The following is a 22,351-nucleotide window of genomic DNA, read 5'->3' on the forward strand; positions in this document are numbered from 1 at the left end:
ACTTTACCATAAAGGCCCCATTTAGGAGCTTCTGTGAGGCCACAGTCTGTGTCTGAGAGTCCATTGTGGCTGGGTAGGCTTGAAGAGGATTTGTAGCCCCTTCCATCCCAATTCTCAGCCTCTCTGGCCCTGCTGTGAGCTCAGTTGAGTGATGGCCGGAGATGTCCAGGAACTGAGGGGGAATTGGGCTTTCTGGAGTGAATGTGGCCCTCAGTGTGGAAGAACGGAGACTCTCCCAGAGACTCTGTCCAAACTCCCTTTTTCCTATTGTCTGAAGGGAGGAATTCAGCTGATCCTAGGCAGGGAGGGAAGTGGATGATGGGGCTCAGGCAGACTCTGCTTGGGGAAGGAACCTTTCCCAAAGAACCCGAGAGACCGGCTGTGTCCCAGGGCTGGGAGGGGGTCTGGGGTCCTCACTGGGGCCTCCACAGGAAGTGAAAAAAGGGAGTGAGAGAAAATGGAAGGGATAATTTAAAAAAACCTCTCCCTCCCTGGTAAGGAGAGAAATTTCTGGATCTGCACAAGGCCAGGACAGATTCCATGCAAACAGAAGCAGGAATGTCAGTTTTTATTTTTGTTAGATTTTTTCCCCACTGTTTTATTATTTTTTCAACTAACTAAAAGGAGGTGAACATGTCTTGACTTGAACTCAGGATCTTCTGCTTCCTAGCCTGCTGCCTTAACCCTTGTCAATGTTAAGGCAGGGCGGATTTTGGGCAGAGGCCCTGCTGGTCACCACTGCCACCTTGTCCTCCAGCAGGAGCCGTGAGTCCAGCAGGACCCCAAGTTTCCCCCTGGGTCCTTCTGGGGTACAGCAGCCTCATCTGAGAGCAAAGGAGAGAAACTCCTAGACACAGAGAGCTCCTCCCCCCCAGTCACAGCCCCTCCCTCTTTCCAGGATTCAGCTGAAACTCACTGCCTGTAGGGGGCAGCATAGAGTCTGGCCCCGAAGTCCTAGCTGGGCCCTGGGAATTCAAATCAGAACCTTTTTGTGATTGGCTCAAAGTCCCCAGCTGCCTTTGATGCCTAAGGCGGGACTAGAACTCAGAGTCACTTACTGATTGCCCAGTCACTAAGGGGCCCCACCTAATTTTCCTCACAGCAAGATAGGTTGTCCACTGCCTTCTTTTCAATCTAACCCTGGCATTTTCTGGTGGTCTCCCATCCCTGCTTAAATCCAGGCCTGCTTAAGCTTTTCCAAATCAGCCTGCTGCTACACCCTACAGCTACTTCTTGACTTACGACCAGAATTGGGACCAGAAATGCCATTGCTAAGCTACATGGTCATTAATTGAGTTGTGCTAAATTTTACAATGTTTATTGCCACAGTTGTTAAGCGAATCACTGCGGCTGTTGAGTGAATCCTGCAGTCATGAAACAAACACCATTTCACCCATTGACTTTTCCTTGCCATAAATCCATGTTGATTGCCAGGCACCCAAGTGGCAATTATGAGCTGCACTAGTCGTAAGTGCGGGGACCCATCAAAAAGCACTTTTTTAAAATGACTGTGGAATTTGGAACTGTCACTAAATGAATGGATGTAAATTGAGGACTATGCGTAGGATACTTGGTAGGAACTGTACATCATTGGATCCATTGTTTCTTCAGGCACATTCTCCCAATGGCTTTTTAAGAGGAATAATATCTAATATTTTATGCATATTTCGCTTTCATCATCTGGGCAGGTGCAGGAAAACCTGGATTCTCTGAATCTCTAATACCAGATTCCAGATCCAAGGGACAAGATTTTAATTCCAACCTCAGAGAAGGGGCAGAATGTGGGGCTCCCCGACCTCTCCAGGCGACCGAGGGTTCCCCCTTCAGAGGGAGCCGCTCTGGCTGAAGCCAAATTGGGGCTCGAAGCCCCTTCAGGATTGGCTCATCAATAGATAAGCCACGCCTCCCAGGTGAAGGCAGCTGGTTGGTGGTTATTGTTCAAATCTCAGGTCCAGGCCAATCAAAGCCTTGGCTTGTGACATCAGAGGCTCCTCCTGAGCTCATTGGCTGGAGCTCGCCATGGCAACCTCCAGCATCCTTGGGGAGTCTGGATCACATAATGGAGGCTTTGCTCAACATCCCTGGAAAGTGGCTGGATTGGATGGCTGGCACTGGGGGCATCGCAGGGTCTCCTCAGGAGGGAGAGACCACTCCCTTTAAGGCAGAATTAAGGGGGAGAGGTTAGAAAAGGGGGCTTCAACCAACATGACAGATGTGCTGATACCTGCCATGTCCGCAGCCTCCATCCCTGTCCCCAAACTCCTCATCCAACAGGTCAAAGGTTCCTGTCTCTGGAAAGGGGCTGGGAGCAGCCGTCTGGGGGCTCCCAATGATCTATGGAAAAAAAATTGGCTTCATGATGTCCCAGTTGGAGAGGCATTGCGACCACAAAGGTAGAAGCTGACCTGGAGATATTAACCTAAAATGGGATTCCATTGGCCAGATGTAGTTATTTCCCAAACAGACTCATCCTGCTGGTTGACTTATTTATGTATTTATATTTTTTATTACTCAGAGTTTTATCCACCTTTATTCTTTTCTCTAAATAGCTGAAGGCAGTGAACATACTGAAGACTCCCTCATCCTCACAACAACATGTTTGTGAGGTAGGCTGTGGCTGAGAGAGGGGGACTGGCTCAAAGTGATCCGTTAGGATTTCGTGCCTTGGATGGGACTGGTAAGTCCTTGGAGGGGGGGGGCTCTTTCCTAATCCGAATGGTCACCTCCTTTCCCTCTCATGAGAAGCCCCCTAGCAGTGCCAGAGGTGGCCGAATTGACCGATCGCAGATTCTGACTCCTTTGGAGAGTCTTGATAGAAGAGAGTCCTCGAATTGGAGTCAGAATCAAATGGGAAGTCAGGATAGTTTGAAGGGAGATCAGTTGTGATGGATTAAGTCAGAGTTTCTTGACTTAACTTGAAGGCATCTGTGAACTTTAGGCAGTTAGCAAACTTATTCCTGAACTGAGAGAGGATGTGACTGTGTCTCTCCATTATCCAAACAGGTCAGCAGCAGGGAAGAAATGGTCCTTTAGGGAATATCCTTGGGCTATTTTCTCAATGAGCAGTGATGGCCTCCATGACCTCCAGATTAACCAGATTCTGTTGACTTTCAAATCTAGGAATTTCATTTTCATTTCATTTCATTTTAATTTATTTGTATGCCGCCCTTTTCCCTGAAAGGGACTCAGGGCGGCTCACAACTCAAGGGAGGGGAAAGACAAACAAAGTTACAAAAACATAAAAACCATACACAATTAAAAAGCACAACAATCATACCGTTCGAAGTGGGGCTGGGAGTCTTTAGCCCCAGGCCTGTCAGAGCAGCCAGGTTTTAAGGGCTATGCGGAAGGCCTGGAGGGTGGTGAGGGTACGAATCTCCACGGGGAGTTCATTCCAGAGGGTCGGAACAGCCACAGAGAAGGCCCTCCTCCGGGTAGTCGCCAGTTGACACTGGCCGGCTGATGGAATTCGGAGGAGGCCTAGTCTGTGGGATCTTATCGGTCTAGTGGAGGTAATTGGCAGTAGGCGGTCTCTCAAGTACCCAGATCCAATACCATGAAGGGCTTTATAAGTGACGACTAGCACCTTGAAGCGTACCCGGAGATCAACAGGCAGCCAGTGCAGCTCGCGGAGGATAAGTGTAACGTGGGTGAATCGAGGCGCACCCACGATCGCTCGTGCGGCTGCATTCATGAAAGAATCCATGAAAGACAAACCACGGATGAAAGAGCAGCACAGTTGTCTCAAGCAGACAGTGGATCAACTTCAGACCACAACAGAAGACCCGCAGAAAACTCTGCTGGACAGCAAAGGAAGCTTGGACCATGCCAACAGGATGATCCACCAGTTAGAGCCAGAGAAAGAATCTTTGGTGAAACACATTGAAGAACCCCAGAAAGAAATGTCTGAGGTTCCTACCCAAGTGGCCTTCCTCAAACTTGAGAAGGCTGCCTTACAATCTTTGAGAAGCTCTTCAAAGAGGTCTGGAACCTTCTTATGAACTCAAGAAGCACCTCTAGAGTCTGCAGCATGAACTGGGCTGAGATGGACCAAACTTCCACTTTGTGGAGAAAAGTCACTGAAGCTGAAAGTCACCATTCTCCAGGACGTGAGGGGAAATGAGAAGAAGCACCTCAACCATCTGCAGCAGCTGCAGACCTGTGTTTACCAGGCCAGAATGGAAGACCTGCAGAAAACCCTGGAGGACATCAGAGAAGGATTGACCCATGTCAGGAGGGCCATCCAAGAATTAGAGCTGCAGAACAGGTGTTTGGAGAAAGACAGGGAGGTCACCAGCCAAGGGGCCTCCTTCAGAAATGATGTTGGCACTCCTGAGTGAGCAGCACATGGGACAACTTTGCTGACACTCTCTCTCCCCATACCTGGAATGGGGGAATGGCGGCCTTTTACCCATTTGAAAGAGGAAAGAAATTCTTCCCCTCCCTTCCCTTGACTTGCCGCCCAGTGTGCCAGGGGAGTCAGGAGAGCCCCACCCTTACCAGCTGAAGCCCCTCCCTTACCCCCACCTTACCAGTCACTGCAGGACTGTCAGCTGAGCTGAAAGCCTCCCAGCCACCGAGCATCAGGGCCTGAGACCACTGAGGAATCCCAGGACTCCGAACGAAGAAGGAGGGTGGAGGGGATGGCCGTGGCAGTGGTGAGGTTAGTAGGGGTGGATCCCCAGGCTCAGCTCCAAGCCTCGGAGTGCCATCTGAGGCTGAGGGGCAGCAGTGAAGAGGGTGAGGGCTCTGCTGTGGGGAGGGCAGAGAGTCTGGCCAGAGCCGGATCTGGGAGCCAGAACCGAGCAGCCAAACGAGCAGAGCAGCTGTGGTTAATGAAAAAATTATTTAGTATTTATATCACATCTCCTCTTCAGACTGTGGGAAGTTATCATCCAGCCCTCTCCCAGGAAAAAATGAAATATCCTAGGAAATATTGAAAAGGCAGAATATTTCTCTGGATGTGAAAAGAAAGAAGCATGTTTTAAAAGACAGAATAGTTGTCTGTAGCTTCTTGCTCACCCCCACTTTGTCAATAGGCCCATTAAGAAGGCCAGGCTAGCCCACTTTACATTATAAAGATTCCTCCACTGCAGCTGTAGGAGGAAGGGATATTACTCAACTCTCCACATGGCATCTGAGAACCCATCACAGCCTAGAGAGTAGCCCCCTGCATGGCACCATGGGAGTCTGACAACCAATCAGAATACATTTCTTACACAGGAACAGGAAACAGAGAGGTGGGACTAAACAGGGTATAAAAAGCCTAGCAAGCCCCTTCCTCAGCCCTTCTCTTCTTCTTCACCTACATTGAAACATGTGATCGCCTTTTCTGGTCAGGCCTCAAGCCATGTGGCCACGTCCAACAATAAACCATCTTTCCAAGCAGCCTCCATGTCTCCAGTGACTTCTTCCCCACTTGGAGCTGAACCCAGAAGGACATTTCTTTCAACAAGACCCAAAGTAATTATACTTTGTAACAAGATCTAAACAAAAATTTATTAATAAAATTTATAGGTCTTTTCACCAAGTCCCAATTTAGAATTTAAAACCAAGTTACTTATACTAATTAAAGTTATCATTTCATTATTATTGTCATAGTTAATAATATGTTAACGAATAAACATTCAATGATCATCTAAAACAATCTACAAAATACTAAAATCCCTACTTATTAATCACCAAAATTAGCTAACTTTTTATCATCAACTTTTATCAACCTTTATTTTTCCAATGGCAAAACAGTCTTATCTCTCTTGTCAATTGTGTCAATTCTCTTTTCAGCTCCTTTATAAAGTTTTTATAAACTTCTCTCCGCACTTTATTTCTTAAAAGATCTCTCCAATAGTCTTGTTATTGTTATTAACCTTAGCTTGTCTTTGGTTGTCAAACTTATTTCTGAATAGGTTTCTCTTCTTAGTTCCATCATTATCACCCTTTTTTCCTCCTATATCTTGAAATCTGGGATAAAGCTCCAAATTGTCAAATTCACTTTTCCATCTTCCCTTCTTTCCACTTTCACCCATATTTGCTCCATTAATAAGTTCATCTATTGTCTTGTCTTTATCTTCTATATTCTCATTCTCTTCTTTAATTTTTGGGGCTCCAACCCCATCATCTTTTGCTGTGATAAACAATAGTCTATCCAACTTCTTCTCAAATCTCCCAAATCCTCCTAAAATATTTTGAATTCCAGCCAGGATGTTTTGAAATTTTAAGGTTTCCTCACCTGGATATTGACTCTGGTTGCAGCAAAGGTGGCTCGATTCTCCGCAGCAGCACTGGGGATCCATGGGAAACACGTGATTAATCCACCATAGCTCTTTCACACAACTGATGTAGGAAACCCTTTTGCATTACTACTCCTTTGCCTTTTAGTATTTAATGGCTATGGCTTCACAGTTGAAGGACTGATATTGTAGTATCTTAGGCCATGTGTAACTAACAGATTGGATGCCCAATTGTGATTTTGATATAGATTTTATCTCTGGTTTATTATTTCATCCCAGAATTTTTAACTGGATATTGCTTGAGTGTTTTTATTTGTACTAGTTTTTGATTCTAATGAAGTTGATTTGATGCAATTCCATTTACCAAGAAGGCTACCGAAAAAGACATATGATAGACTTGACTGTTCCCCATGTAGTGAATACTTTCCTCAGATAAAGGAACAATTCATCTGTCTTCAAGGAATTCGCCTCACACTGAGGTTGCAGTTATCGTACCTAAAGAATAGGACAGAACCGACCATTAATTACTGGACAGGAGCCGTCCCCCTGTTGATTCATGGCTATTAAGACTGTCAGTTGTCCTCCTAAAGGAACCCATCATGGCTCCAGTCTCCAGAGAGGCTCCAGGCCCCTCGCAGAGTCTCTTGCATTACGAAGCCTTTCCACAATGGAGCCCAGACTTGGCCAATTCTTACTTGGAGATCTTGAGCAAAGGAAGCCCCCGGGACTCATGGGGACCCCCAACCTTGTCCAATGACCCCTCCCTCCCTTGACACGGAGCTTGGACTTCCTGCGGTCGATGGGGGTGACAACCTCCTGGGTGGAGCGGTTTCCCCAGCCTCTGCCTGCTGTCTCAACGCCCCTCTTGGCTTCCAAAAAACCGGCAAAGGGCTCCAGGGAACTGAAACCCACCAGCAGGAGCAACCTGAGTCCCAAAGCCAAGAGGAGCAGCAGGGAGCCTGTCTCCAGCTCTGCTGGTGGAGGAGGTACCTCAAGGTTGGCTCTTCTGCAGAGACATCTTGGAGGAAGGACAGGAAGGCTGAGGGAGGCCGAAGGGCAGGCAGCCCTCCATGGAAAACCAGACCTTTGCCGACCCTTCAAAATTACAGGGGCACTGAAAAAGGTCCTCACAGTTATGGCCGTCGCAAGGTTCTCACAGTCGCATGATCCACCTTTGGGCGTTTGGCAGCCAGTGTGTATTGCCAGGGTTTTGGTCGTGCAGCCTCCATTGGCCACTTTCCCAGCCGGCTCCCAACAAATGGAGTCGATGGGAGAAGCCGGATTCCCTTAAGGATCTCGGGGTTCCTTCCGCAACTGCAGTGGTTTCTTTACCATCTGGGGCACAAAAGGTCCACAAATTGGCTGTGACTCATTGAAAGACGGTCCTTTGTATGGGACGGTCTGGGGTCTCCTGCTTGAGCAGCGGGTTGAACTAGATGACCTCCAAGGTCCCTTCCAGCTCTATTCTGATGGAATCTTAAGGGCCGGAGCCTCGTTGTCAAAAACTGCCCTGAGGACAACAGGTCATCCTCGACTTACAGTGATTTGTTTAGTGACTGAAGTTACAACAACACTGAGAAAAATGACTCATGACCGGTTTTCACACCTACGACTGCTGCAGTATCTGTCATAAACCATGTGATCAAAACTCTTGGGAACTGCCCTGTATTTATGAGAGTTGCAGTACCGCTTGATTTACTTAATGACTGCACTCATTTGCTTAGCAACTGTGGCAAAAAGGTTGTAAAATGACACAGAACTTAATTAGCAACAGAAATTGTGGTCATAATTGGAGGACTACCTTGACTGCCTGATAGTCCATTGGAATTTATCTCCAGAGATGTTCAGGACCTCGTAATTAGAACTTCCCCTTCCTTCTCCCTTCTGCTTGCTTCCTAGCAGCCTGGAGCAAAGTCCTTCTGAAGGGCCTACTTCTGGGGCTTCTGGGGCTGGATGCAGCCTGAGATGACGGAGGGGAACCCAGCAGGTCAGGCCTTCAAGGGTTGAACTGCTGGGCTTCCCTCCTTGGAGAGAGAGAGAGAGAGACCCTCTTTCTTTCCTCTGATGGCGTTTGAGACACAGCCGAACTACTGCTTGCAACTATTCACCTGTTGCAGCCACAAAGAGCCCCTTCTCCTCAGGATGCAGTCTGACTCTCCTGTGGGGTTTTTCCACCCACATCTTCTGGACTCCAGTCTCAACCTGGCCCATGCATTGGGGAAAAGAACCGGCTGTTTGTTCTATCCTTATCACCCAACAAGGGGATCGAGACAGGATGGTGGACCTCATGGAGAAGCTTCTTTAACAGGGGAGGAGCAACTATGGGAAAGGTGAGCTAACTAGGTCTCATTGGGTGGGAACATCTAAGCAAGAGGACCTGGAGGCCCCCACCTTCTCTGGCTTGGTGGGATGGCCAATGATTCTCACAATGATCAAACAACATAGCTGGAGCTTGGTTCCCATAGAATCCATCTTAACACTTTTCCTATTTATTCTCTCACACGTACACTTTTACTGCTGTCCATAGGAATCATTGCTGAAATTGTTTTTAAAAGGTATCAAATTCATTGGCAGTTGGTGAACAACAAATCTCTCCTAACAACTTTCACAGAGTTCTCTTTAGCAAGATTTATTGAGGTGAAAAGGAAAGGAGTTATAAGAATTCCAGTCATTCAACCATTTCCCATTTGGAAACATGTAGATATGTTCTCTGACTTCTGAATACTACCTAAGTGGAAACAATTCGGGTATTCTTTCAAATAAAAGGACATTATACCATTCTTATAATATCATGGGGTTTTTCTCATGTTTTTACATTTGTTCTGGCTGTGAGGTGCTCCTTTGTGTTCAGGTTTGGCCTCAGAAGGATAATGTAGCACTTGGGGATGAAGATGCAGACCAGCAGACCAGCACTGGAGGCCAGGATGGAGAAGATCTGAACAGCCACCATGTATTTCCCTTTGGTGCTCAGGTAGGTGGGCACAAAAGTCACCCAGACACTGCAGAAGACCAGCATGCTGAAGGTGATCAGCTTGGCTTCGTTGAAGGCCCCAGGCAGATTCCTGGCCAGGAAAGCCACTGTGAAGCAGATGGCAGCCAGGAAGCCCATGTAGCTGAGGGTGACATAGAACATGACAACAGCTCCTTCATTGCATTGCAGGATGATCTCTTCAGGCTGGGAGTGGAAGTCAGAGTCAGGGAATGGGGGAGAAACTCCCAGCCAGATGGAGCAGATGACAATTTGGACTGCAGAAGAAGAAAGGATGATGGAGTTGGCCAAGCTCTTCCCCAACCATCTCTTCACTTGATTTCCTGGTTTTGTGGCCAGGAAAGCCAGCACCACCATGATGGTTTTGGCCAAGAGAGAAGAAACAGCAACTGAGAAGATGATGCTGAAAACCGTTTGTCGGAGAAGGCAGGTGGCTTTCTTTGGTTGACCAATGAAGAGAAGAGAAGACAAGAAGCAAAGCAGGAGGGAGACCAGGAGGATGTAGGAGAGGTCCCGGTTGTTGGCTTTTACAAGTGGAGTTTCTCGGTATTTCATGAAGATGATCAAAACAAACCCTGTGATTAAGAATAAGAGTAGGGCAAAAGAGACCAGGATGATTCCCAGATGTTCTTTAAAAGACAGGAAGGTTATAACTTTGGGGATACATTGGACTCTGTCCTCATTTGGATATTTATCATTCGAACACTCGGTACATTTTTTTGTATCTGAAAAAATGAAAAAACAATATTTCTTTAACATTCTGTCCTTTAAATATATATAAATATATATATATATAGCTAAATCTATGAAGTAGAAGTAGGGTGATAGTTATTTCCTGTCCAATGTGCAGAATCTTCATAGGAACCTATATTATTAGAGGTAAATAATGAATCAGATCATCTTTCTAGGCAAACATCCTGAGTGCAGCCTCCGAGTCCAGCCTGGCTCTTGTTAGCATGATGGATTTTAGGATACCATCCTTTGAAATCTAGTTGGCTGGGAGAAAAATATTTTCCTGCAAATAATGCAGAATGGGCACTGAGAAAGAAAGGTAAGATGGGTGTAATGAGTGCCACCCATAACAACCCGCACCCTCTCATTCTGGGCCAGCACCTCAAGGGAGATCCATGTAGAACCCATTGCAAGGAGCCTTTCAGGTGGTGGACCAGAGACCATTCATCAAATTTCAAAGAACTCAGATGTTCCTGGAAAGGTAAGTTTAGGAGGACTCATATATCTGTTATATTCCACACTACATTCCCCACTTGGAATACGGCATTCAGTTTTGTTCGCCACGATGTAGAAAAGATGTGGAGACTCTGGAAAGAGTGCAGAGAAGAGCAAGAAAGAGGATTAGGGGACTGGAGACTAAAACTTATGAAGAATTGTTGCAGGAACTGGGAATGTCTAGTTTAATGAAAAGAAGGACTAGGGGAGACATGATAGCAGCCTTCCAATATCTCAGGGGCTGCCACAAAGAAGTGGGAGTCAAGCTATTCTCCAAAGAACCTGAGGGTAGAACAAGAAGCAATGGGTGGAAACTAATCAAGGAGAGAAGCAACTTAGAACTGAGGATAAATTTCCTGACAGTTAGAACAATTAATCTATAGATACAAAAGGAGAAGAAATATTTTCTCTATTAGTAAAGCTTGTCCAGTCTGCCACACCTTCCTCCCATCTCTTCCCAGACCCTCCTTCAAAGACTTTTTGCTCTGCTTCCCTTTAGATAAAAAATTGTGCAGGTTGAAAATAGCTTCAATCTGTCCTTCAAGTTGCACTTTCATGAAAATGCCCTAGAGGGATCCAGTTCCACACATCCTTTTTCTCAGTGTGACCCACCTTCCTGAGTGGAGAAGGTCCCCTCTGGACAAGGAACACAGTCATAGCAGCAAACTGGCTCTCCTTCTCGAGCCCTCTTGACAAATCCAGGATGACAACTTTCCACACATTTGGACTGAGGCAGGGACTGAGCAGAAGAAAAGGAATGGCAAAAGAAATGTAAATGGAAAATGGAGTAGTCCATGAACATTAACCAAATAGTCTCTAGGCTTCACTGAGGTAAATATGAAATCTCTGACTCCTTCCAAACAGATATAGAAGATATAACTATTGGCAGATTCTTCATTTAGTTCCTTCCTCCCTTTTGCTTCTGGCATGTAACATTGAAGGATTTTTCTACTGACTAAAATCTGGAGGGATGGAACTGAGAAAAGATTTAAGAACTCAGGGACAACCAGGGGGTTCCTTCTCATATCCTTAGAAACAAACATACATTCCTCCCCTCTTCATGGAGCCTTCAAGCAGTCTAAGAAAACAATCCTATTCCCCAGATTCAATTCTCTTCAAGTAGGACCTCTGGCTTTGGAAAACAGAAAAAAACATACCAACATTTCTCTCACCTTGTTGAGCAACTTTAGCCGTGAAAGAGCATCTTGTTTGATAATAATTCTCTGTCGTTGAAAATATGCTAGAATCTCTTTCCTGGGATCCTCCTTGGGGAGAATCAACCGACTGTCAATGCTCAAATCTGCTTTTATCTCTCCCTTTTGGTCCAAGTACATTTTTCTCTCAGAAATATTGAAAAATTCATTCTTCTCCAGAAAGGGATGAAACTGGGATTGAAATCCAAGAATTTAAAAAGCACAAAACTTCATTTCTTATCACAAATTTGATTTTTTTTCTTCTACAGTTATCTAACTTGCAAGTTTGCTTAATTAGGAGAAAAGATATTGCCACTATCTTCCTAGGTGAAAAAAAAGATATATAGATATAGATATATTTAAATTGTATATATATATTGAGAAAATGTAATAGACACAATGGGTTTATTATTCGCAACATTGTAGAGCAGATGACAAACAAATTTAAAAAGAGAAGAAAGAGATTTTTAAAGTCCTTGCAAGCAACAATTTGATGACCAGAAAGGATGGATTTGTCAAGAACAAAGTTACCAGGCTAATCTTCTCCCTGATAATCCAGATGGAAAACACAACCAGATGTGTTAATTCTACTTTATTGTAATCCTACGTTGACAGTATTTTGTAAGTCTGAAAGTGCAAATCTCCCACCAACTCTTTTCGTATCCTGAAAAGTGAGGGAGGGTCCTTTCTGAGTTTCTGCCCTTTTATGCAGCTACAGGCTTCCCTCCCGCTCTTCTCTGACCCTTCCCCAGGCAGCATCTCTTCTCCCAAAAGTTTTCCTCATAAATCATTTCACTTCCTAAATAGATTATGAAAATACTGCTGATATAACTCGATCTCATAAAATAGTAAAAACATCTTTCTTTAGAAGCCTATTAAGCAAGTTATCAATTTTCCTATGTTGTCATTAATAGAGTAGAGTTGATAAAACTCTGTAATACAAGATTTAATAAATGTTTTATAGCAATTCTCAGACAATTATAATTTGATCTGACTTAAACATTACAGAGTTTCCAGAAAAATATTTTTTTCTTAAGTTTTTTATTTTTATTTTTCAAAACAGACACAACACAAAAAAATCCTCTTTCTTTACATACGTAAAGCGTATCAGTTAGTTACAAAAAAAATTCCTCCGTTTCTTTCACAGTCACCCATGATTCATATTAATTCTAGTATTTTAAATCAAATATATTTGTACATATTAGCAATAGCAATAGCAGTTAGACTTATATACTGCTTCATAGGGCTTTCAGCCCTCTCTAAGCGGTTTACAGGGTCAACATATTGCCCCCAACAACAATCCGGGTCCTCATTTTACCCACCTTGGAAGGATGGAAGGCTGAGTCAACTCTGAGCCGGTGAGATTTGAACAGCCGAACTGCAGAACTGCAGTCAGCTGAAATAGCCTGCAGTGCTGCATTTAACCACTGCGCCACCTCGGCTACCATCATCACACCCTCATTCTCGTTTGACTATACCGTATTTTCACCCATATAACCCGCGGGTTATATGCGGTTTTTACATGCACAGCGCCCCCCTGCGGGTTATATGCGTGGGCGGGGTATACGGAAAATATTTTACACGATCGGAGGCTTACACGATCGGAGGCTTGCTTCTTTCTCCGTTTCTTCCCCCACCCCGATCTCAGCTGTTTCCTTCTCCTCCGTTCCTTTCCTCTTCCCCAGCGTGCGCAGGCTTCTTTCTCCGTTTCTTCCCCCACCCCGATCTCAGCTGTTTCCTTCTCCTCCGTTCCTTTCCTCTTCCCCAGCGTGCGCAGGCTTCTTTCTCCGTTTCTTCCCCCCCCATCTCAGCTGTTTCCCTTCTCTTTTACTCGTCGCGGGTTATATGCGTGGGCGGGTTATATGCGTGGGCGGGGTATACGGGAAATATTTTGCACGATCCGGAAAACCCGCGGGTTATATGCGTGTGCGGGTTATTTGCGTGGGCGGGTTATATGGGTGAAAATACGGTAATTGTTTAAACGTCCATTATACCAAAACTCAAGACATAACCACATACTGGCATCTCATTTGCTATTTCTAGTATTCCAATAACACTATTCCTAATGGCCTATTCTAGCTAAACATCAATAACATTTAGTAACAAAGATTTCTAATCTTCCTTTCCAAATCACTGTTTACAATTTACATCCAATTTCCCCCTGTTGTACCCATACCTATATATACATTGTTATCATTATCGCTCCTTTATTTGACTATATCCATTATCATAATTTAGTTCTTTTTTATTAATCTTTATATGTAACCAAACCCTTTCTCATCTTCCTTTCATAGGTACCATTCAATATTCATATCCAATTACCACTTGTTATACCAATACATATGTATACATTATAATCATTTTCAATTGTTTATTTAACCATATCTATTGTCACTAAATTTCACTAAGTCCAACTAGTTTTAGATTAAACACTTCCATCTATCAGCCTGCATCTTTCCAGTAGTGAAAAAGTTTAATGTCTTCTGCCATTTGTGGCATCAGTCCTCTAATCGTCTCCTTAATCAAATTTGTATGGACTCTTCTTTGCAACTCATTGTTTATTGATTCTCTCATGTAATTTCGATGCCCTTTTTCTTTTTCCTTAATCAGCTTGTCTTTAATTGTCAGTGTTGTTATCAATGGAGTTACTAATAAATTTTCTCCCTTTAAATCCATGAGTTCTTTTATTTTTTCTTCTTCTTCTGTATCTTGCCATCTAGGGTAGGGTTTCCATCCATCTAGTTCCCCTTTCCATATACCACTTTTTCCATTTCCAGACAGAAACCATTCACCATAGATGTCAGCAGATTTGATTTCTTTGTAGTCATTTTTCTCTTTATTGCTTGGGACTCTACCCTCTATTTTTCCCATTTGATAAGCATCTTAATCCTTTTCATTATATTTTTCTGTTAGGTGCTATAATTTTTCAAACATTTTCTCAAATGTATTTGATAGTTTCTGTATTGCAAACATTATCTCTTGCAAGCTGACAGTTTCTCTCTGTTGTTGAAAATAAGCCATTGTTTCCAGCTGTTAAAACACCGCTGCTCTGACTCGGAAGATTTTTACAAGGTTACAACTAGGTTTACCATGTGATCTCTGGTTAAAGATATACTTCAAAGGAACATTTGTATAAACAAATGGTGTTTTACTTCTTATCACTTTCTATAAACAAACTGTGAGTCTTTAAAGTTCCAGACCAGGATAATCAGTAGTGAAAGTAAATGTATTTTGTTTTCAATACACAAGGGGAGGAGGAGCCTACGTTGCTATGAAATGGTCACCCGATCTTGATGCTCTGAGATTGCCGCCAATACTTTTATCACTGGGTGGTCCAATTGGACCTAAACTGTCCCATAGAGACAGTGAACAGAAAGACTAAGTTCTGCTGATCACAGGGACATTGCAAAGTCCTTGATTGATCCAGGAGAAGGTCTTTTAGCTGACGTTAAAAGCTCAGCCCCCAGGCTGACAAAGTAGGGACAGCTCCAAAACAGAAGGAAACGGAAGATAAAGTGTTTACAGCTGGTGAGGAATTTTTATCAATTTTCAAAGAGACTGCCTATAAACAACTTAAAGCTAATTTAACTCTAAGAATAAAAGAAATAAGCGGAGGAATTAAGCTTTGGATGGTTTCGGTGAGTGTGTTATCTTAATTTTTAAATGTTATTTTCATGGATGGAATTTATGCAGACCATTTGAAATGCATGGATCAAGTTTTCTTTTTCTAAAAATTTTACTATTATTTTCACAACCTATGGACTAAACTTCTCCTTATTCATCACTACATGTGCCCTTTACTCTTCTCTATTTCTTGTAAGAATTTGACTTTTTTTTAAAAAAGTGGAATATTAAAAGATACAAAAAGAACAAAGAGAATTGCAACAATTGTAACAACAAAGGGAGAGATAACACTGCTACTCGAAGACTGGAAACTTGTGTATTGAAAACAGAAAAATATTTAGGATTTCCCATTATTTTAATGCTTTTATTTGTAATGCTGGTCTGTGTCTATCATAAAAATTGATTGATTGAAGGAGGAAGAGATGTTGGATCCATTTACCACCTTGAGTTTTTTTGTAAATAAATAAATACATGTTTAAGAAAATGATCCTAAAATCGTACTTGACTGCAAACTGAAAGTGAGTCTTGGGAGAAGACAAGGAGAAGATTATGAGAGCAGCTTCTCCAACCTACAAAATCTCTCAGCTGGACAAGGGAGGATACAACACTCTTCCAACAACTGAAAGAGGTTAAACAGAAACTTAAGATCTTCTCATGTTATTCTGGAGTATCAGACAGCAACAATTAGAGGGTCCAGATCTGATGACCTTTTGCAGCATAAGAAGGTTGAGATGCTTTTCCCGCTTCTCCTCTGGATTCCTTCTCCAAAAGAACTACTGTAAGATAAATGGATCCATATTGGGACCCCTTACCTGCCAAGGCTGCAGCCTTGGAGCCCCCAGCATCTTTTCACCCCCCTTCCTTCTCCTCCTTGATCTGTGGGAATATGCGGCATTCATCGCATGGGCCAGAGTCTTCATGAGTGTGTAATCATGGTAGTAAATTTGAATCTGTCTCCTGTTCCATTTCCTTTGGGTCTCCAGTGGGGCTTTCTGGGTGCATCTTCTGCGGCCTTTGACAGAAAACACATTCTTTGAAAGAGAACAGTGAAAATAATGATCTTGAAAGTTTTGTTCCACAAATAAATAAGGTTCAAAGGCAGAATCTTTTGGCCTTTCTTTCAACAGATAACCAAAGTTCCAAATACTATGGATGTATTTGAGAAGTCTGTGTTTGTTTATATGACACCCTACAGAATTTGTGAGGATCCAGACTTTTCCCCCAATGGGTCCTGGCAAACGCCTAAGTATTAAATGGAAAGGAAGAATTCTGGCCCAAATGAAATCATGTTCCATGAAGTGAACAAAGACATTGACTTGTTTCCACTTAGAGAGGGCATCCTTGAGGGAGACTGTATATTCAGTTTGTGAAAATTGTTGTGATATAACCACACAAATTCCATTCCTGTCAAGCATAGGAGGGAAAATCCTCATGAAATTCTGTCCATTTTCTGTGTCTGAAGCAAAGAGGCCAATGAGGGTCCATCTGAAATGGAGGAGCAGCTGGACAATTGCTGGGTACTGGAATCCTTCTTTGGGGAACATCTGGTGGAAAAAGGGGAATTTACTTTTATCACTCAGAGCCTCTGAAGCCTTTATGAGATTGATCTGAAAATGCAATGAAGAAAGCTGTGTTATATTTGGGGTCAGCTCAAATCCAAAATATTAGATTTTAATCAATCCAACCTGGTTCGCATGAATGTATTAGAATAGTTTGTTAATTAGACATTGTTAAAAATATTAAAAACAGAATATTATAGTAAATATAGAAAATAATAAACAAATTAAAAACAAAATATGTAAGCCATTTTGCTGTATCAGCCCTACAATTTATTGCAGTTAGATTAACATGTGCAAATGCCAACTGAAGACTGAAGGAGTCTATTCCAATAAAGGGCCTATTATAATTTTTGAGGATTGCTGCATCTTTTTCTGCTTCTATATTCCAGATTCTTTGTGGAGGAAACTTTTTAGCTTCTTCTGCAATTATGCAAGAAACAGGGAGGCCTCAGTTCCTAATTTGATTTGTCAGTTGTATAATCCAAGAGGTCTTTAATTGAAATTTTATCTGTTCTGACAGAGACAATTTTTGGAGATTGTCAGTTTCCATAAATTAAATTTTATGCCAATATTTTCTGATTTTAGACAACACAGAAATTGTGTAAATTCCCAAATCAGCTCTGATGACAGCAGCTGGAGTCCTTTTACCCACCCCAAGATACTCCTCAGTGGCTATGATTGGGTTGGTTCTGCTGGTGGTTTCTCTCTGAAGCCCCAAACATCAGATTGATGTAAGAACATGGGGGAGACCTTGGCCTCATATACTTCAATAATTGGGGCTGAGGAAGACGGGGAGCTGTGAGGTTTTCTTTTAAGCACCACTTTCACTCATGTCTTTGATCTAACTGAGCTTCTTTGATGAGCCGAGGTGGCGCAGTGGTTAAATGCAGCACTGCAGGCTACTGCTAGATCAGCAGGTCAGTGGTTCAAATCTCACCGGCTCAGGGTTGACTCAGCCTTCCATCCTTCCGAGGTGGGTAAAATGAGGACCCAGATTGTTGGGGGCAATATGCTGACTCTCTGTAAACCGCTTAGAGAGGCCTGAAAGGCCTATGAAGCGGTATATAAGTCTACTGCTATTGCTATTGCTATATGATGAGGGAGCCAAGATTCAGTCTCAAAGAAAACAACCCCAGGTAAGGAAAGGTCTTACTTGCTCCATTGGATGACCAAGTATAGTTATGATGTCATTTCCCAAAGACCATAACTTTTGAACATGATTTATTAATGATCAGATAATTATTATGATAAAAGAACCCAAGTCTTCTTCACAGGGTATACAATCCAATGTGTAAGTATGATACTATCACATTATCAGTGTAAAACAGTGTGTTCCAATAGGAATTTTCCATGATAAACATGTGTACCTATGACAGATATTAAAACAAAATAAAAGGCTTGGAAGGGACCTTGGAGGTCTTCTAGTCCAACCCCCTGCTCAAGCAGGAAACCCTATACTATTCCAGACAAGTGGCTGTCCAATCTCTCCTTAAAGCCTCCAGTAATGGAGCACCCAAAACCTCTGAAGGCAAGACGTTCCATTTCTCACCATTAGGAAATTTCTCCTTAGCTCTAGGTTGTTTCTCTCCTTTATTATTTTCCATCCATTGTTCCTTGTCTTACTTTCTAGTGTTTTGGAAAATAGGTTGACCCACTCTTCTTTGTGGCAGTCCCTCAAATATTGGTACAGTTGTATTATGTTGCCTCTAGTCCTTTTTCTCTATACTAGACATACTCAATTCCTGCAATTGTTCTTCAAATGTTTTAGTCTCCAGGCCCTTGATCATACTTCTGCACTCTTTCTAGAGTCTTTACATCATTTTTATAATATGGTGACCAAAACTGGATGCAGTATTCTAAGTGTGGTATTGCCAAGGCATTATAAAGTGGGAAGAATACTTCATGTGATCTTGATACTCTCCTTCTGTTGATGCAGCCTAGGATTGCAATGGCTTCTTTGGGCTGCTGCCACACATTTGCTAGCTCACATTTGAGAGATTGTCCACTAAGATGACAAGATCCCTCTGACAGTTCCTGCTAGTGAGCCAGGTTTCACCTAATCTGTACCTGCACTTTTGGTTTTTCTAGCCTAAGTGTAAGACTTTAGTTTTCTCTACATTGAATTTCATTTTGTTAGACAGGCCCAGGGTTCAAGCCTCTCTAGATCCATCTGGATCTTGAGCCTATCTTCTGAGGTGTTGGCTATTCCTGCCACTTTAGTGTTGTCTTCAAATTTGACGATTTCCCTATTTCTCCGCTCATCCAAATCCTTCATGAATATGTTGAAGAGTACTGGGCCTTAAATGGCACCTTGGGGTCCCCCACTGCTTATTTCCCTCCATCTAGATGTAGTTCCATTTGAGGATCATAAAATTGAGTCCATCTTGGGATGATGCTGTCTATCCCACATATTTGTAGCTTTCTGAAAAATAGGTTGTGGTTTACTTTGTCAAAGCCTTTCTGAAATCCAAGTATACTACATGCACTGCTTTTCGCTGGCCCACTCATTTAGTAATTTTTGTCAATAAATGAAATAACATTTATGACCTGGTTTTGGATCCTTCATTACTCCAAGTAAGTAGTTTATATGTCTACTGAATAACAAGGGTTCAAATATGTCCCCTTCCCTATATTAAAACCAATAAAACCTGTTTAAAAACATGCACCCTTCCCTTCCCCCTTGGTAAGTATCTATCCTCCTGGATAGGAGCCCTCCTATTATTCCATTGAGCCAAATCTCCCTCTCAAACAAGGGCTTGGAGAAAGAGCTTGGATCAGGGCCAACAGTGTGAGCTCCATTTTAAGGGCAATCAACTTCCTCCATATTGGAGAGGGGAGGCATTATTTATATGTGGAAATGAAGATGCCAATAGAGGCCCCAACAACCAGAGATGTTTATTGATCAGTTAAATAGTTGGTAGAATGTCTTCTCCAGGGAATGTATTGCTTCCATTTCAGGCCTTTTATGATTAATCTCAAGATGAACATAATGGGATGAAATATTGACATTTTTGCTAATATGGAGAAAAGCAGCGCTTGAATTCCATGGAGAAGACATGATTGCATCTATTGCTCACACACCACCATCCACCACTCACTTTACCAGAAGGAGGAAAACACACAGACAAACCTGTGGGACTTTGTAGGTGCCTCCTAATGTTGATGCCTGGATGGAGATGTCCCTGGCAGCTACATCAAGAAAAGCCAAAAGGTTGTCCTTCCTTCCACACCCGTAGTTGGGGACATTGGCTTCTCCAGTGGCGAACATGTCCAGCAGGGCATCTGCAGTGCGGAGAGTGCTGAAATAGTTGGTATGGATGTTGTAGCCAAGTGTGAGATTGTGCAGGAGCTGGGAATTCTTGTTGACCATTTGCATGATATTAATTAACAGTAAGCCATATGAAAAATCATAAAAATTCCTATTGTAAAAAAATGTGTTATTACAATAAACAGCAACAACCAATACTTTTTAAATATATATATATATAATCTTCCATAAGCCTACTTAGCCTTAAGCCAACATTAATCCAAAACAAATGATCAGTTACACAAATGTGGAAATTGGCTGAGGTATGGCAACTACAACTGGTTCAAACACTACTTTAAATAAAATTCATTATTCAAGTGATAAATTAAGGATTGAACTGAGAGAGGAAAATAATCTGCAGCCCTTTTAGCTTTTCTTCAGACCCATTTTTGGATTTGAGTCTCTTTCACAAATTCTGACAAAAGAGAGAAACCATGGAAATCAAAATCATTCAGGAAATTAGACATATTCCCCAATATAGGAATAAATTAAAAATTAAAAAAAAAACAATGAGAGTGTTAGAATGGAAGAAGTTCAACTCCATCACCCTGAATGACTTACAAATCACGGAAAACAAACTGATCAGAAGGAGCCACGTTGAAAAGCAACTTTATATGCAGTTTTTCCTCTCCACTGATGACTATACCAATGAGATGGTCTCCTGGGCTGTAAAAGCTCTGTGGTTGTCTTTTATTCTGCTGCTCCAAACTCAGCGGGCATTTAATTCTCAGCTTCCCAGAGATTGGATGGCACAACAGCAGCATCAGAAGCAGAAGCGGGAGATCCATCATTCTTGGGGTGAATCAATCAATTCCCTTCCTGTTTCTAAAGAAGAATTAGAAGAATTCAAAGGAGTCCCGCAGGGTGGAACATCAAGTTGTTTTCCTGATTCAAACACAGAGAAACACTCAGCTTCATCTGGAAAGGAGAGAGACAGACATTCAAGGCACAGACCCTGCCTGTCCACAAAGCTCCGTATTTCTCTGCCTAAAGTCTCCCCTGGAGGATTCGGCCAAAGAGCAGAGCTGAAACTTTTATCATAATTCTCCCTCTCAGGAGGAATCCCTGGACAATTCAACTAGTTCTTGGACTCAAAGTTTGTTGGGAAATTCTCTGGAGGGAAATGAAAGGGAAATAATCCCCATGTGATTCATAATAATGGGGCAGAGATGGAATTAAATCAGTAATCTAGAATTGAGAGCTTTGGGATCTCCATCCCTAATACTGGCCCCAGAGGGAACACACAGCACCTGTGGCTGAAGAAAAAAAGAAATATGACTTTTTTGGCATTGTGGTTAAAGGGAAAAGGCCATGGGACAGTTAATGGCTGAGCATGTCACAGATCTGAAATAACTGCCTGCTGACTTGGAACCAAAATTTACTTTATTTTGAAAGTTAATGCTCAAGGGCATCACCACAAAAGGGCTGATGCAATAGTGCATCCTCCCTCTAAGAAGAAAATCAACTTTAGTGAAAAACTAGTTACCAGAACTTTGCAAAATTAAAAAAATATCTCTCACACACTAACACCAGAGGTGGGTTTCAGCCAGTCCTGTCCAGTACGCGCATACCGGTTGAAAGAATTTAGCGTGCCTACCCATACCGGGGCCAGGTACCAGAATGGCCCCTCCCCTGGCCTGCACCCCCACATACTCACCCACCAGCAGAAGCTGTGGGCTTGTCCAATGAATCCTCCCCTCCTGTTCCTTCTTCTGTTGTTTGAACAAGCCACGCAGGTTGTGCTCCCTTGTCTTTGACAGCTGCCTCATTTCTAATTGGGGGGGGGGGGGGGAATCCATCTATTCCGTCCCTCTCCATGGATCCCTGCCCCAATTGGAAATGAGGCAGCTGTGAAAGACAAGGCAGCGGCTCTGCGCAGCGAGTACAAACAGCAAAAGAAGGAACAGGAGAGGAGTTCCACGTGGGACTTTTCAAACAGCCGAACTCCTCTCATTTTCCTTCTTTTGCTGTTTGTACATGCTGCATGGGTCACGTTCCCTTGTCTTTGACAGCTGCCTCATTTCCAATTGGGGTAGGGATCCATGGAGAGGGACAGAAAAGATGGATTTCTCCACCCCCCAAATTGGAAACGAGGCAGCTGTCAGAGAGAAAAGGGCAGTGCACACCACATGGGCTTGTGCAGCAGCGGAAGAAGGAACAGGAGGTGAGGATTTGGCTGTTCCACAAGCCCACGGGCACATGCTGCCCTCTTCTCTCTGACA

The 22,351-nt window shown here is 43.0% G+C and overlaps 2 protein-coding genes across 2 annotated transcripts in view; both read right to left on the reverse strand.

Moving 5' to 3' along the window:
- Positions 1-22,351, reverse strand: part of LOC148042234 (uncharacterized) — an 845,903-nt gene that overhangs the window by 217,321 nt on the left and 606,231 nt on the right. The gene's annotated exons all lie outside the window — the stretch shown is intronic.
- On the reverse strand, positions 9,034-20,966 carry LOC148042240 (vomeronasal type-2 receptor 26-like). Its single transcript, XM_087703087.1, has 6 exons — positions 20,691-20,966; positions 19,953-20,241; positions 16,076-16,870; positions 11,619-11,831; positions 11,059-11,185; positions 9,034-9,944 (listed from the first exon to the last, which is right to left on the reverse strand). The coding sequence occupies exons 1-6, from the start codon at positions 20,918-20,920 to the stop codon at positions 9,034-9,036; spliced, it is 2,565 nt and encodes an 854-aa protein (XP_087559213.1). The 5' UTR covers positions 20,921-20,966.

The sequence above is a fragment of the Thamnophis sirtalis genome, unplaced genomic scaffold (assembly GCF_051295495.1).
Source record: "Thamnophis sirtalis isolate CommonGarterSnake01/CBP01778 unplaced genomic scaffold, rThaSir2_p1.2 scaffold_20, whole genome shotgun sequence".
Lineage (NCBI taxonomy): Eukaryota > Metazoa > Chordata > Lepidosauria > Squamata > Natricidae > Thamnophis > Thamnophis sirtalis.

Coding starts and splice junctions, on each gene's coding strand:
- LOC148042240 (XM_087703087.1), bottom strand. CDS start 20,920: ATGATGGATCTCCCGCTTCTGCTTCTGATGCTGCTGTTGTGCCATCCA. Junction 11,186..11,618: donor GGCTAAAGTTGCTCAACAAG/GTGAGAGAAATG, acceptor TCTTCTGCTCAG/TCCCTGCCTCAGTCCAAATG. Junction 9,945..11,058: donor GACCTTCTCCACTCAGGAAG/GTGGGTCACACT, acceptor TCATTTTTTCAG/ATACAAAAAAATGTACCGAG.